Source organism: Oncorhynchus kisutch, linkage group LG2, assembly GCF_002021735.2.
Source record: "Oncorhynchus kisutch isolate 150728-3 linkage group LG2, Okis_V2, whole genome shotgun sequence".
In the NCBI taxonomy this organism is placed as follows: Eukaryota; Metazoa; Chordata; class Actinopteri; order Salmoniformes; family Salmonidae; genus Oncorhynchus; species Oncorhynchus kisutch.
Window position 1 is genome coordinate 13255727 of NC_034175.2, and position 13659 is coordinate 13269385.

The window sequence follows — 13659 nt, forward strand, 5'->3', positions numbered from 1 at the left end:
CCAAATTTCTTTCAGCATGTTAAATGTGCAACCAGAGGGAAAATAACTCTGGACCACCTTTACTCCACACACAGAGATGCAAACAAAGCTCTCCTTCCCCCTCCATTTGGCAAATCTGACCATAATTCCATCCTTCTGATTCCTGCTTACAACCAAAAATTAAAGCAGGAAGCACCTGTGACTAGATCAATAAAAAAGTGGTCAGATGAAGCAGATGCTAAGCTACAGGACTGTTTTGCTAGCACAGACTGGAATAGGTTCCCAGGATTCCTCCAATGGCATTGAGGAGTACACCACATCTGTCAAGTGCATCGATGAGGTCTTCTCCACAGTGATCGTACGTACATACCCCAACCAGAAGCCATGGATTACAGCCAGCATCCGCACTGAGCTAAAGGCTAGAGCTGCCGCTTTCATGGAGCGGGACTTTAAACCGGAAAGTTTTATAAGAAATCCCGCTATGCCCTCTGACGAACCATCAAACAGGCAAAGTGTCAATACAGGACTAAGATCGAGTTGTACTACACCGGCTATGTTGCTCGTCGGATGTGGCAGGGCCTGCAAACCATTACAGACTACAAAGGGAATCACAGCCGAGAGCTGCCCGGCGACACAAGTCTACCGGACGAGCTAAACTTCTTCTATGCTTGCTTTGAGGCAAATAATACTGAAATATGCATGAGAGCACCAGAAGTCGGTGTGATTTAACATTCACAAGGCCTGACGGATTACCAGGACGTGGACTGCGAGCATGCACCGAGCAACTAGCAAGTGTCTTCACTGACATTTTCAACCTCTCCCTGTCCGAGTCTGTAATACCAACATGTTTTAAGCAGACCACCATAGTGCCTGTGCCCAAAAACACTAAGGTAATCTGCCAACACGTAGCACTCACGTCTGTAGCCATGAAGTGCTTTGAAAGGCTGGTCATGGTTCACATCAACATCATCATCCCAGAAACCCTAGACCCACTCCAATTTGCATACCACCCCAACAGATCCGCAGATGATGCAGTCTCTATTGCACTCCACACTGCCCTTTCCCACCTGGACAAAAGGAACACCTATGTGAGAATGCTATTCATTTACTACAGCTCAGCGTTCAACACCATAGTGCCCTCAAAGCTCATCAATATTCTAAGGACCCAGGGACTAAACACCTCCCTCTGCAACTGGATCCTGGACTTCCTGACTGGCCGCACCCAGGTGGTAAGGGTAGGTAACAACACATTCACCACGCTGATCCTCAACACAGGGGCCCCTCAGGGGTGCGTGCACAGCCCCCTCCTGTACTCCCTGTTCACTCATGACAGCACGGCCAGGCACGACTCCAACACCATCATTAAATTTGCTGATGACACAACAGTGGTAGGCCTGATCACCGACAACGACGAGACAGCCTATAGGGAGGAGGTCAGAGACCTGGCCGTGTGTTGCCAGGACAACAACCTCTCCCTCAATGTGGACTACAGGAAAAAGAGGACCAAGCACACCCCCATTCTCATCAACAGGGCTGCAGTGGAGCAGGTTGAGAGCTTCAAGTTCCTTGGTGTCCACATCACCAACAAACTAACATGGTCCAAGCACACCATGACAGTCGTGAAGCGGGCACAATAAAACCTATTCCCCCTCAGGAGACTGAAAAGATTTGGCATGGATCCTCAGATCCTCAAATGGTTCTACAGCTGCACCATCGAGATCATCCAAACTGGTTGCATCACTGCCTGGTATGGCAACTGCTCAGCCATACCAGGCAGTGATGCAACCAGTCAGGATGCTCTCAATGTTGCAGCTGTAGAACCATTTGAGGATCTGAGGACCCATGCCAGAGGGTAGTGCGAACGGCCCAGTACATCACTGGGGCCAAGCTTCCTGCCATCCAGGACCTCTATACCAGGCGGTGTCAGAGGAAGGTCTTAAGAATTGTCCAAGACTCCAGCCACCCTAGTCATAGACTGTTCCCTCTGCTACCACACGGCAAGCGGTACCGGAGCGGGTCCAAGAGGCTTCTAAACAGCTTCTACCATCAAGCCATAAGACTCCTGAATATCTAGTAAAATGGCTACCCAGACTATTCGCATTGCCCCCCCCCCCTCCACACCACTGCCACTCTCTGTTGTCATCTATTCATAGTCACTTTAATTAACTCTACCTACATGTACATACCACCTTACTAACCGGTGCCCCCGCACATTGACTCTGTACTGGCACCCCCTGTATATAATGATATTTTATTTTTTACTGCTGGTTTTGGATTTGATTAATTTGATTTGATTTCTGGAATTTTCAGGAATATTGACATTATTTGTCATCACTCAAGTTGTTTACTCGTACCTTGCCCTTTGTGCTTTGTATGTCCCCTCGTCTTGCCAAGACACTTTTTTTGCCCAAACTAGTCTGAACTCGGACAGAGTGCACCGAGAGGTGCTGGTGTATGTGGACTGAATGGTAACAAGGGCAGTTAGTGTGGTTGTCATAGTAACCCATGTGTGTGTGTGTGTGTGTGTTTTCAGGAGGAGTTCTGTTTCCCAGTAGAGTGCTTGTCCCTGACGGTGGAAGAGGTGATGCACATCAGACAGGTGCTGGTCAAAGCAGACCTGGAGAAGTTCCAACAGTACAAGGACGTGTACAACGCTATGAAGAAGGGAAAGGTCCGTTTACCGCTGGTCATTTACACCCAGCTGAAGTACAAGTCTCTCAGTCTAAACATCACAGTACCTATTGTTGGGGAAAATCATCTTACACGTTCCTTTCAAAATATTTGTGCTCACTGGATTTGATCACACACTGTTTTTTGAATGATTTGATTGCTTTTGTCTTAAACTTTTAAACTTAAACCTTATCTGAATTAATTATTTGTTACAGCTTTGCTTCTGTTGCCGATCCAAAAGGTTTTCCTTGTTCACCTGGTCCTACACCTGCCAGTTCTGCAAAAGGCCTGTGTGTTCACAGTGCTGTCAAAAAGTATGTGATATCTATTCTCCCACACTGATAGAAAGTCAGCCCATAATATTGACAGTCCTATACTGTACCTCCAGTGTCTTTATGAGTGTGTTCATACTCTGCTCTATGTCTGTCTCTCTGTCAGATGAGGCTGCCCTCCAAGCCCTATGCCAACCTGCCCATATATTCCCTGGGCTCTACCACCACTCTACCCAGGGACCGGGTAGCAGCCCTGGGGAAAGCTGCCAGTATAGCTGGTCCATCAGCCACCCCAACAGCAGCAGCAATTTCAGCAGGAAAAGTAAAAGCAACCGTTAAAGCAGCAGCCTCAGCAGCAGCAGTAGGACCAAGCAGAGCAGGAGCAGCAGCAGGACCAAGCAGAGCAGGAGCAGCAGCAGGACCAAGCAGAGCAGGAGCAGCAGCAGGACCAAGCAGAGCAGGAGCAGCAGCAGGACCAAGCAGAGCAGCAGCAGCCCTCAAGCCTGAGAAAACCTCTGCCAGCCACCACCGCCTCAGCCTTCAGAAGACCATGTCCAAGTAGACACCACTCTACCTCTTCTCAAGATCATAACTCTTTTTTAAATGTGCCCCTGTCTTAGATTTACAAGACTTATTCTCAATTGAAGTTATGTTCTATTTTAAGAGCAACTGTAGCCGACTGAGCCCAGTGAGGGACAGGGACGGAACCTCCTCTGTTACACAACTTAGTATTAACCTCTCCTCCCTCCCTCTCTCAGGTTGTCTAAACACAGTAGTCTGGAGAAGTCCCAGTCCCGGGATGAGGTGGAGCTCCCAGCGGAGCTGACGGAGGACTGGAGCACCATGGAAGTGTGCGTGGACTGCAAGAAGTTTATCCACGACATCATCTCCTCCAGCAAGCACAGCCTCTCCCTGGCCACCAAGCGGGCGCGCTTAAAACGCAAGACCCAGTCCTTCTACATGTCGTCTCCCAAGGGAGCTGATTACCGACCCTCGGAAAGAACAATCAACGAGGTCTAGACTCTCCCCTCGTCCTTGTCTACCTTCTCCACTGTCTTCTAGCTGATCCCAGAACTTATGGCACAATACAGAACTCTGAGTGACTGGGTTTTGATCTGGATGACTGTGCTGCGATCCGGCCTATACCAGTAGACGTGTCTAGTTTAGTCTGTCTGTCGATGCTGTCAGAGCGGGCGGTGGACCTTTACTTTTCCTTGGAGATGTGTGGACTGTGTAGTCAGTGCTTGTTGCCATGTCCTCTGATCGTCACATACAGTACCAGTACTTTCAGACAAAAGGATACTAGTCCATTTTTCTACAATATTTTGTTCAGTAATGTAAATGTTCCCGTAATGTTCTGCCATAGAGAGGTGGTTAAGGACACTGAATGATCAAATGTAAAGTATGAGGTAGTGTAAAGATTCAAAGCGGTATGGCCTCAGTCACCCCCTATACTGTGGTAGGAGCTACTCGCCCACAGAAAAACCAATGAGCACAAGGCAAAATAACGCTCCATGTTTGAGTTCCTCAGGCTGTAGTATTCTACCGTAAGAGAGTAGGTGTGATGCTAACAACACAAGTCCCACACTGAGAGCTGTGAACACTTTAAGTGGAGACAATATGAGACAAAAGCAACAAACGATTGGACGATGACTTAAAAATATATGGAACTGTAGATGTTTTTTTTTACAAGTTAGCATTTTCTATGGTATGGTATACATGTGTACATATGGTTCGGCTTAGAGTCAGGTGGTTTGTGATGAAAAGTTGTCTCCCCTTTTTACTCTTCTTGACATGTTCAGGTTATTTTTAGCTGACGGTACAATAATGAGTTATGCTCATTGATGTTCTCTGGGTTCTGAGCGGTCTTGATGAAGCATCATTTTTACCATAAAGAATAACAGGTAAACAAACAGCGTGTCACTTTGCTCAAAGTTGGATCATACCCATGAAGGTAGCCCAAACCTCTCACCTGTCTCTCCTTAGGCGTAGGGTCTACAGGACTGTCAGATGTCAGCTTTAGTGCCAAAATGATTCCCTTCTGTCTAATCCATAATATAAAACCCAAATAAGTATTTTTCTCTGGTGTAAATATTCATTGACCTTGCTATAGATAGCCATCGCAGCCCCCGATTAGAGCATGCTTCTGCAAAAGACGTCAGACTACTGAATATACTAACCATAGAAATAGAATGGTTAGTATGTTGCCAACTACCATTGTTGCATATTATTATGGGATATTAGAATCCCGTTGTCTTAACCTTTGTCATCTTCAATTTAGACCCATGCCAGGAAGTAAAAACAGGATGTGTACCCTTCATTCTGTGCTGTGATGTTTTGTTGATTCAACTCAACTGACATTACTAAATATGTTGCATTGCATGAGCCACATCAGTTAGCATCATTTGAATGAACAGTCTTCATTACCATGGCAATCCAGCATCAGTTGATAGAGCATTCCATATAACCATGGAAATTATTGCATTGCAATACCATGGAGCCATTGTGAGTGTACAGATGAGTTTACCTGTCAAATTTCCAGGGTTAGAGCTTCCAACCCTGTTCTATTCATTCTATTTCTATGATACTAACACTATGACATGATGAAGGAACAATATTAACACAGTATTTGTCACTGGTAGTTGAACACGTGTGATATCATTGAGCAGGTACAGTAATTGTGCTAGATAATCATAACAAAATCAGACACAAACAGTAGGAATCACTTTTTGTTAATATTTTATATAGCCTGTGCCCCCAAAAATCATCTAGTCTGTTACAGTAACAAGCATGCGCCCCCAGAAATATATTCATATTTTGTGAAAGAAATCTATACCCACTGTTATGTTGATTTTACTTATTGATGTAAGTTTGACATGGCTTTTTCTTTGGTTTTGAATGGAATATTTCATATTGTGCAGATAAACACCCATATTCAATAACAGTACAACAATACATGAAATGATCTCAAATTGTCTTTCTTTGCTTTACAATAGTTATGGTATGATTTAACATGCTTAAAACCACCCCCTGTTTTATTGTATAGGCAGCAAAGTATGGTATTACACGCTACTCTCATGTTCAACTCAAAGCCTCAAAATGATGCCTTCATGAATTTGTATATCAGTTGTGTGTGACTGTGGTGTGTCTTAACCATACAGTTTGTATCTAAACCCGAAGCAGAAGCACATTTCGGGAGCCAGGAATCAGGATGTATGTATATTAAAATGTCTATTACAAATCAAGTCTTGTTCCTTATATTTCTGCCTTCTTCTCTCATCATTAACATATTATTGTTGTGACAGATTGAATCCACAGTGACTCAGCATACTGTATGTAAATATTATTTATAGTAATGTCCGTCCATAGAGCAGGTCTGTGTTTCCTTGACAACTTACATCACGACTAAAATCATTTAGACTTGGGGCTATTAACTTAGCCTAGATCCAAACTAAATTGCTCTGTTTGGTAAGGTGAAACAGAACTATTCAGGTAGGATCCAGGCTACTATTAACTAGCTTAGAGATTGTTTCTCACAAAACAAGTCATTGCAGGACAGAATATGGACTACAGTAAGTAGAGGTGATCTACCCATATGTGACAGCAACATGCATGTACTACTGTGTAGCTTGTATCTTTAAACTGTTCAAACCTTCCAGATGTAACTCCCTCCCAGAGAGCTCAAGAAATTATGACAAAAGAATAATAAAAATGTAATGCAATACCTTTATAATGTTGTATGGATATTTCATTAGGTGACATGGCAGCTTTTCAAGCAAAAAATTATATTGAGAAGCAAAAAATATTGTTCATTGACAGATAAAACAATAACAATTTCTGTACCTTATATAAACTTTTTTTTTCTAAAGAAATAACCTTTTCAAAAAAAATTGATAACTTAGTAGAACAGTGAATATGTACAGTATCATTTTCAGTAAAGATAATTCAGTATGCCCTAACACATGCATTCAAATCAAAATCAAATCAAATTTTATTTGTCACATACACATGGTTAAGAAATTACGAATACATTCAAAGTAAAACAGCACCTTTTTATTTGTTACAGCATTAAATATTTAAAATACACTAAATGCACTTTATCAATAGCAGTGGTCAGTGCGGTCATTATACATTGGGTTCACAGAACGTAATGTATGTACTGTATGATTCAATACTTACTCCATAAGTCCACGGACCAAAAATATGGTTCATTCTTTGATTATGTAGGGTTAAGTTATACTATCCAAACAATACACAGCAATTTACAATACATATACATTCCCCAGAAATCAAGTTCATTGACACAGCAAGGAACATTACAATTTAACCAATGGCCATACATTTTGTCCCCATATCACTTATGGGGATTGAGAGCCACGGTCGCCCGTGGTGCAGTCGCTTGCTCAAGGGCACAACAGCAGGAGATGGCATCTAGGATAGAAGAGCCATATATGTATGGCTCTGTAGGATACTGATGCAGTGCCACACAACAACTAGTTTAGACATTAAAGTTTAGACATTAACTCCACATTTTTAAGGTTAAAGTTCATTTAGGCTTTAACTCCGAGATCTTAAGGTTAGGCATTAACTCTGAATGGTTAAGGTAAGGGTTACGGTGTGGGATAGGCTTAAAACAAAAATCTCAAAAACAACTTTCTATCACCTGATTTGAACATGTAACATTTGGCTCCAGAGGCAGGTAGCCTAGCAGTTAAGAGTGCTGGGCCAGTAACCGAAAGGCACCTAACACTAATTGCTCCTGTAAGTCACTCTGGATAAAAGAGTCTGCTAAATGACTTAAATGGAAACTAGTTGGTGGTGTATGAGGGGAGTTTCCCCAATACAATGTAAACCACATTGAGCATCTGGAAAAGCACTACACAAATCCAATCAGTTACTTTTATTAATGAGTTCTTCTTCTTCACCGTCTTCCTCTTCCGGTGTGTCTTCAGCCTGCAGGTTGTTGTTGTCCCCGATGATGACATACTGTAGTTGGGACCCATAGACCTGGACACTCCTCTGGAGCTCTGGATCTGGACAGGCCTGTACTGCTCTCTGGTGATCACTGGTGACGTTGCCTCCCATTGTCTCTGCAATAGAGTTATCAATGGAATGCAGTACAGTACATGAAAGTTATGAATCTAATGGCTTCTTTAAACTCAGTAAAGAAAGGTAAAGTGAAGGGTAAATTTAAATGCTTAATAAGGTCCGAGCGCCAATGGTGCAGGTCAAAAAGAGAAGTGAATTATTATAATAAAAATATGTACATATGCGCTTGCATCTGTGAATGTGCTTGAATCTTGTATCACACTATTTTAAATATATGAAGTGATGAGAATTTGACTGTAACTTACCATGCCTAGCATCCTCTGAACCCATGCTTTGAGGTTGTTGTATACACGTTGTCACACCTTGAAAGTTGCCATCTCCAATGATGCAGTTACTCAAATTGGAATGGCTGATGTTGATGACGTAAGTTGGGGCAGTGTTGGTCCTCCTCCTCTCTGTTGTTTGGGGTGTGAGAAAAAAGGGAAGAGGTTGAAAAATGGGAAATTGTTGTTGACAACAGTATCCCGGTGATTCCCGTTGCGTCATGATGATGACATACTGTAAAAACCTCTATGAGCTTTAGTTTTGGACACGTGGAGAAACCATTTAGATTTAAGCCTACACTTTATCTTAAAAAAAAGGATTTTACACGAGGAATGGAACATTCTTGGGCCTCACCTGCATCGGACACCAAATGGTGCTGGGTTTCCAGTGCTTCCAAAAGTTAAAGTGGGGTAGAATATGGCTTACCATATAACATACTACAAAGAAAACGTGCTGCAATATAGGCCAACTTAGCCTACCTCTCTAAATGTCACATAACATTATTTTCATTTTTCATTTGATTTAACCTTTATTTACTTTAGAATCACAAAATCACCGTAAGCCTAGACTAATCATAACCATATTTAAATGTTGATGAAAACGACATGAAAACTATAGACATGTAGGCCAAAGTCATTTACTTGCAATTAATCAAATGAAAAAATTTACACTTTTGAAGAGACTTACCTGGGAGGCCGGTGACTCTTTCCAACTGTGGTGGGCACTGGCAACACTTTTCTAGTGAGTCGAAAAAGAGAAGACAGGCGTTGCGACCCTTCTTCAGCACCACCTGGAGCAGTTTGGCAGCCTTCTCCATGTCTGTTCTCTGGGACCAGATCACCTGGCTCTCATACTCTGTGATGGTCCTGGAGCTCAACAAGTACACGCACAGCCTTTCCACTGCACAGCATGACATAGATTTGCTAAGAGCGTGTAAATGAAGTTGCAAGCTCCTTTCTTGGATGAGAGAGCATTAAAAAATAACAGAAATATTTCAGTGTTGTTATAACATGATAATAATATTGCATTTGCTTAATTCATGCAAAATAAAATATGATGGAAAGATGAAAGAAGTTTAGTGTAGGCTAATGCAAAAATATCACTTTCACACAGACCCTGTTATTCTCACGGGTTATTCCCCATCTAAACCACTTTCTGACTGTAAACATAACATCATTTCGTGCCTGCCTGCCCTACATTCCATTCCATTTTAGATCTTAACATTAATTAACACCTAACTGTATAGTTTATAGTGTAGGCCTAAATACAGAGTTTTCTTGTTTTTCATCAATTGCTTCCATACATATCATAGGCCTATCACTTTTTGTTTAGATCAGACCCATTGTAATCTCGGTTAACACAGAACTAAAATTGTTAGCTGTCAATCCACGAAAAATTTGAAGAAAGTGATTTCTTACCAGGTAAAATCTCGCGTTTTTCGTTACATAGGAACATAATTGTTAATTTGACAGAACGATATAGGCTACATTACAACAGTGCATAACTTTGTGTGTATCATTTCGACTGAGAATGAGAAATGGGCTGCAATCGGTTGTCGGTCATTTTTATAGGCTGCGGTAGCAAAACTTTAAATAAATAAAAGTCCCTAATGGTGGGGGCATGCGCAGACTGTTTTGGGAGTTTCCATTCGCTTCAACCCTCATAATAAATTCACCAACTGCGCTTGTGTTGTCAAGAAGAACAGAATAACACATTACAAGAATTGCAGCAAACTGGCCATTATATAAAGTATTGTTAGCGTTATAAATGCATTTGAATGATTCGAATCTTATAGGATAGCTGGAGTATCCTATGCTTAAACCAATAATTGCAAAAGCCATTTGAGCAGCACTGAAGGTTTATCACCACAGTACATTTGGTTTCAGTTTGTATATTGGTTTGATATTCAGAGGTCAATACCTCATAGATAGAAGGTCCTAGGACGATTCAGGTGTTATATCTAGAATCAGATGAGGATAAGGATCAATGTACAGGTTTCCCCCCCATTCATTTCCTTTGGAGAAAAAGTTACTTTATGTTGGTTTCAATAGGGGGAATATTATGCAATCACTGCTGAGGGACCATCTTAAAAGTGCAATCAGCTGTACCTGGTGTTTACAGAAACGTTTTAAATTATTAAATCATCGAAAAATCTTAAACCAACTGTTAAACCAACTGTTTACTCAATAATTACATTCTAAAATTGTATCTTGTTTATTTTTAATGGATTTTATGTAACAATATGAGCTCAAAAAACATAAATAGGTCTATAATCTTTCTCACTCATATGCAACCTACTGTAGCCTACTTGCATGACCTAGAGAGCTAAAATCACTTGTGGCAAAGTCACTATTGCCTCTAATCCATGATGCACACATTAGAATTCCCATTTTAAAGTTCCCTGATTTATAAATGAATATTTTATAATTATCCTTTTAAAAGACTTCCGCTCCACATGTGAAAGAGATCTACAGACAAGTGCAGTGTGTTCCCTGACCTCTATTATCACAGTGAATTACTTTTTACAGCTGTGGTTATTAATTAATGTACAGATCTCATTTTCAATAGCTTCCAGTCCAAATTACATACACATCTAAAACCACTTGAGTTTATATTGTTGATCTCCCTTGTCCATAGTACACCCATTAGAATTGCCATTTTATATTGCATTGATATTCATACGAATATTTCCTGCGATAAGTCTCATTTTCAATAGCTCACTGTCGATATGAGCTATAGATATACAGACAAGTGTGATGAGTTCCGGGACCTCTATTATCAAAGTTATACCTTTTCTTGTTTCAAAATTCATCACCTTTGATTTTCTACAAATATTGATCTTATTTTAGCTGTGGTTATTAATTTGCGCACAGATCTAATTTTCAATTGCTTCCATATACAGTGCATATTCACCTTGACTTTTTCCACATTTTGTTGTGTTACAAAGTGGGATTAAAATGGATTTAATTGTATTTTTTTTGTCAACAATATACACAAAATACTATGTAATGTCAAAGTGGAAGAAAAATTTGAATATTTGTAAAATAAAAAAATAAAAAAAATAAAAAAATACATATCATTGGTGTACTAGGGAGGAGGGTTTTAGATATATAGTACCGTCAAAAGTTTGAACACACCTACTCATTCCAGTGTTAATCTTTATTTTTATATTGTAGAATAGTGGACATCAAAATGCTAAAATAACACATATGGAATCATGTAGTAACCAAAAAAGTGTTAAACAAACCCAAATATATTTTATATGTGAGATTCGTCAAAGTTTGCCTTTGCCTTGATGACAGCTTTGCACACTCTTGGCATTCTCTCAACCAGCTTCACCTGGAATGCATTTCCAACAGACTTGAAGGAATTCCCACATATGCTGAGCACTTATTGGCTGAAGAATCTCAAATAGAAAATATATTTGGATTTGTTTAACACTTTTTTGGTTACTACATGATTCCGTATGTGTTATTTCATAGTTTTGATGTCTTCACTAGTATTCTACAATGTAGAAAATAGTAAAATAAAGAAAAACCCTTGAATTCGTAGGTGTGTCCAAACTTTTGACTGGTATTGAAAAGCTATTGAAAATTAGGTTTGTACGTGAATTAATAACCAGAGCTGTAATAGGATAAGTATTTGTAGAAAATCAAAGGGGAGGAATAAAAAAATAAAAGTGTACCTTTTATAAGTGAGGTCAAGGAACCCACCGCACTTGTCTGTAGACCTGTAGCTCATATAGATAGGAAGATATTGGAAGTAGACGTATCACAGGACATATTCATGTAAAATCAGTGCAATGAAAAATAGCAATTCTAATGTGTTTACTAGGGATTAGGGAGGTCAGTGAGCTAACATCGCAAAGAAGGATATCTACTGGAAGATGGGTAAACAAATGGAACATCCCTTTGAGCAGGTGAAGTTATTACTTACACTTTGGATGGTGTATCAATACACCCAGTCACTACAAATAAACAGGCATCCTTCCTAACTTGCCAGAGATGAAGGAAAACGCTCAGGGATTTCACTATGAGGCCAACGGTGACTTTAAAACAGTTACAGAGTTTAATGGCTGTGATGGGAGAAAACTGAGGATGGATAAACAATATTATAGTTACTCCCCGATAGTAACCTAAATTAAAGAGTGAAAAGAAGGAAGCCAGTGCAGAATACAAATATTCCAAAACATGCATCATGTTTGCAATAAGGCACTAAAGTAAACTGCAAAAAGTGTCAAAGAAATGAACTTTATGTCCTGAATACAAAGCGTAGTGTTTGAGGCAAATCCAACATAACATACTCACTGATGTGTTGGATTTGCCTCAAATTAGATCTGTACATGAATTGATAACCACAGCTGTACTTGGTGATACATTTTTAGAAAATCAAAGGTGAGCCATTTTGAATAAAATATGAAGGTGTACATTTGATGAAAGGTACACCTTCATATTGAACCCATTGAACAACACACTTGTATGTTGGTCTGTAACTCATATGGACAGTGAACTATTGAAATTAGACCTATCTCATGATATATTTATGTTATATCAGTAAATAAAAATTGTGATTCTAATGTGTGTAGACTACTATGGACGAGGGTGGTCAGAGACATAACCTCATGTGGTTTTTAGATGTATATGTTATGTAGATAGGAAGCTATTGAATTAATATCTAAAGCTGTAATAAGAAAAATATTTCTAGAGAATCAAAGGGGAGGAATTACATTTTTTTTAAATAAAAGATCTTTGATAGAGCTTTGATAAGAGAGGTGAAGGAACTCATCACCATTGTCTGTAGATCTGTAGCTCGTATGGATAGGAAGGTATTGAAGGTCAGACCTATCACAAGAAATATACCTATAAAATCAGAACTAATTAATGTAGCATGGATGAGTGGGCAGTTACTTCACATGATGTGGTTTTACATCTCCATTTCACCTAGATAGGAGGCTTTTAAAAAGTATCCTTGTAAATGGGTCAAAAGCCCTTAGTAGTTAGAGGTAACTAATAAAGTGCTTGGCCCCGTAGTGACTGGAGTCCCTATGCAGTGTGTGTAATCTTCATATAGGGCTAACCCTCCTGAATTGGAATGTAAAAACATATATATTTTTTGCTCACATGCAATCACCGGTATTGCACTTTTACGATGGTCCTTAAACCATCCGAGCACCAGGAAACAGTATATTGCCTCCTTCTCGGCTCTGTGAAGGGAAGAGTTTGACAATCGGTAAAAACATAGTGTGTACCTTGCTCTCTACCGTCATCCAATTCTATATTTGTCACTCTCATCATCCTAGCACCTTCCGTCGGGGAGCTATTAACGAGCAAACCCCGATTATCGAAAGTAAAAATACATTTACTGT

At 40.2% G+C, this 13659-nt stretch overlaps 2 protein-coding genes across 6 annotated transcripts in view; one reads left to right on the plus strand and one right to left on the minus strand.

The window, feature by feature from the left end:
* The window catches only part of LOC109901065 (protein spire homolog 1), a 63799-nt gene extending 57148 nt beyond the window's left edge, over window positions 1-6651 (plus strand). For all 4 annotated transcript variants that reach the window (XM_031787959.1, XM_031787956.1, XM_031787958.1 and 1 more), the window contains 4 exons: window positions 2513-2650; window positions 2865-2963; window positions 3088-3479; window positions 3680-6651. In XM_031787959.1, coding sequence (XP_031643819.1) covers window positions 2513-2650; window positions 2865-2963; window positions 3088-3479; window positions 3680-3941 — 891 coding nt within the window. In that variant the 3' untranslated portion in view covers window positions 3942-6651. The remainder of the gene's footprint in view (window positions 1-2512; window positions 2651-2864; window positions 2964-3087; window positions 3480-3679) is intronic.
* Window positions 6652-6952: 301 nt separating this feature from the next.
* Window positions 6953-9902, minus strand: LOC109907515 (uncharacterized). Of its 2 annotated transcripts, none has more exons than XM_020505513.2 (4): window positions 9713-9902; window positions 8982-9251; window positions 8276-8425; window positions 6953-8011 (listed from the first exon to the last, which is right to left on the minus strand). In XM_020505513.2, the coding sequence occupies exons 1-4, from the start codon at window positions 9747-9749 to the stop codon at window positions 7812-7814; spliced, it is 657 nt and encodes a 218-aa protein (XP_020361102.1). In that variant the 5' UTR covers window positions 9750-9902; the 3' UTR covers window positions 6953-7811. The 2 variants fall into 2 exon arrangements, with proteins under 2 accessions (XP_020361102.1, XP_020361112.1); XM_020505523.2 differs by having other exon boundaries at window positions 8982-9194; window positions 9713-9879.
* Between the last annotated feature and the right edge of the window lie 3757 nt (window positions 9903-13659).

Bases quoted from the DNA above. Each gene is read 5' to 3' on its own strand.
- LOC109907515 (XM_020505513.2), bottom strand. From the start codon at position 9,749: ATGTTCCTATGTAACGAAAAACGCGAGATTTTACCTG. The intron at 9,252-9,712 runs GTAAGAAATCAC...CTCTCATCCAAG, and splicing joins AAAACGCGAGATTTTACCTG to AAAGGAGCTTGCAACTTCAT. The intron at 8,426-8,981 runs GTAAGTCTCTTC...CCCAAACAACAG, and splicing joins AAGAGTCACCGGCCTCCCAG to AGAGGAGGAGGACCAACACT.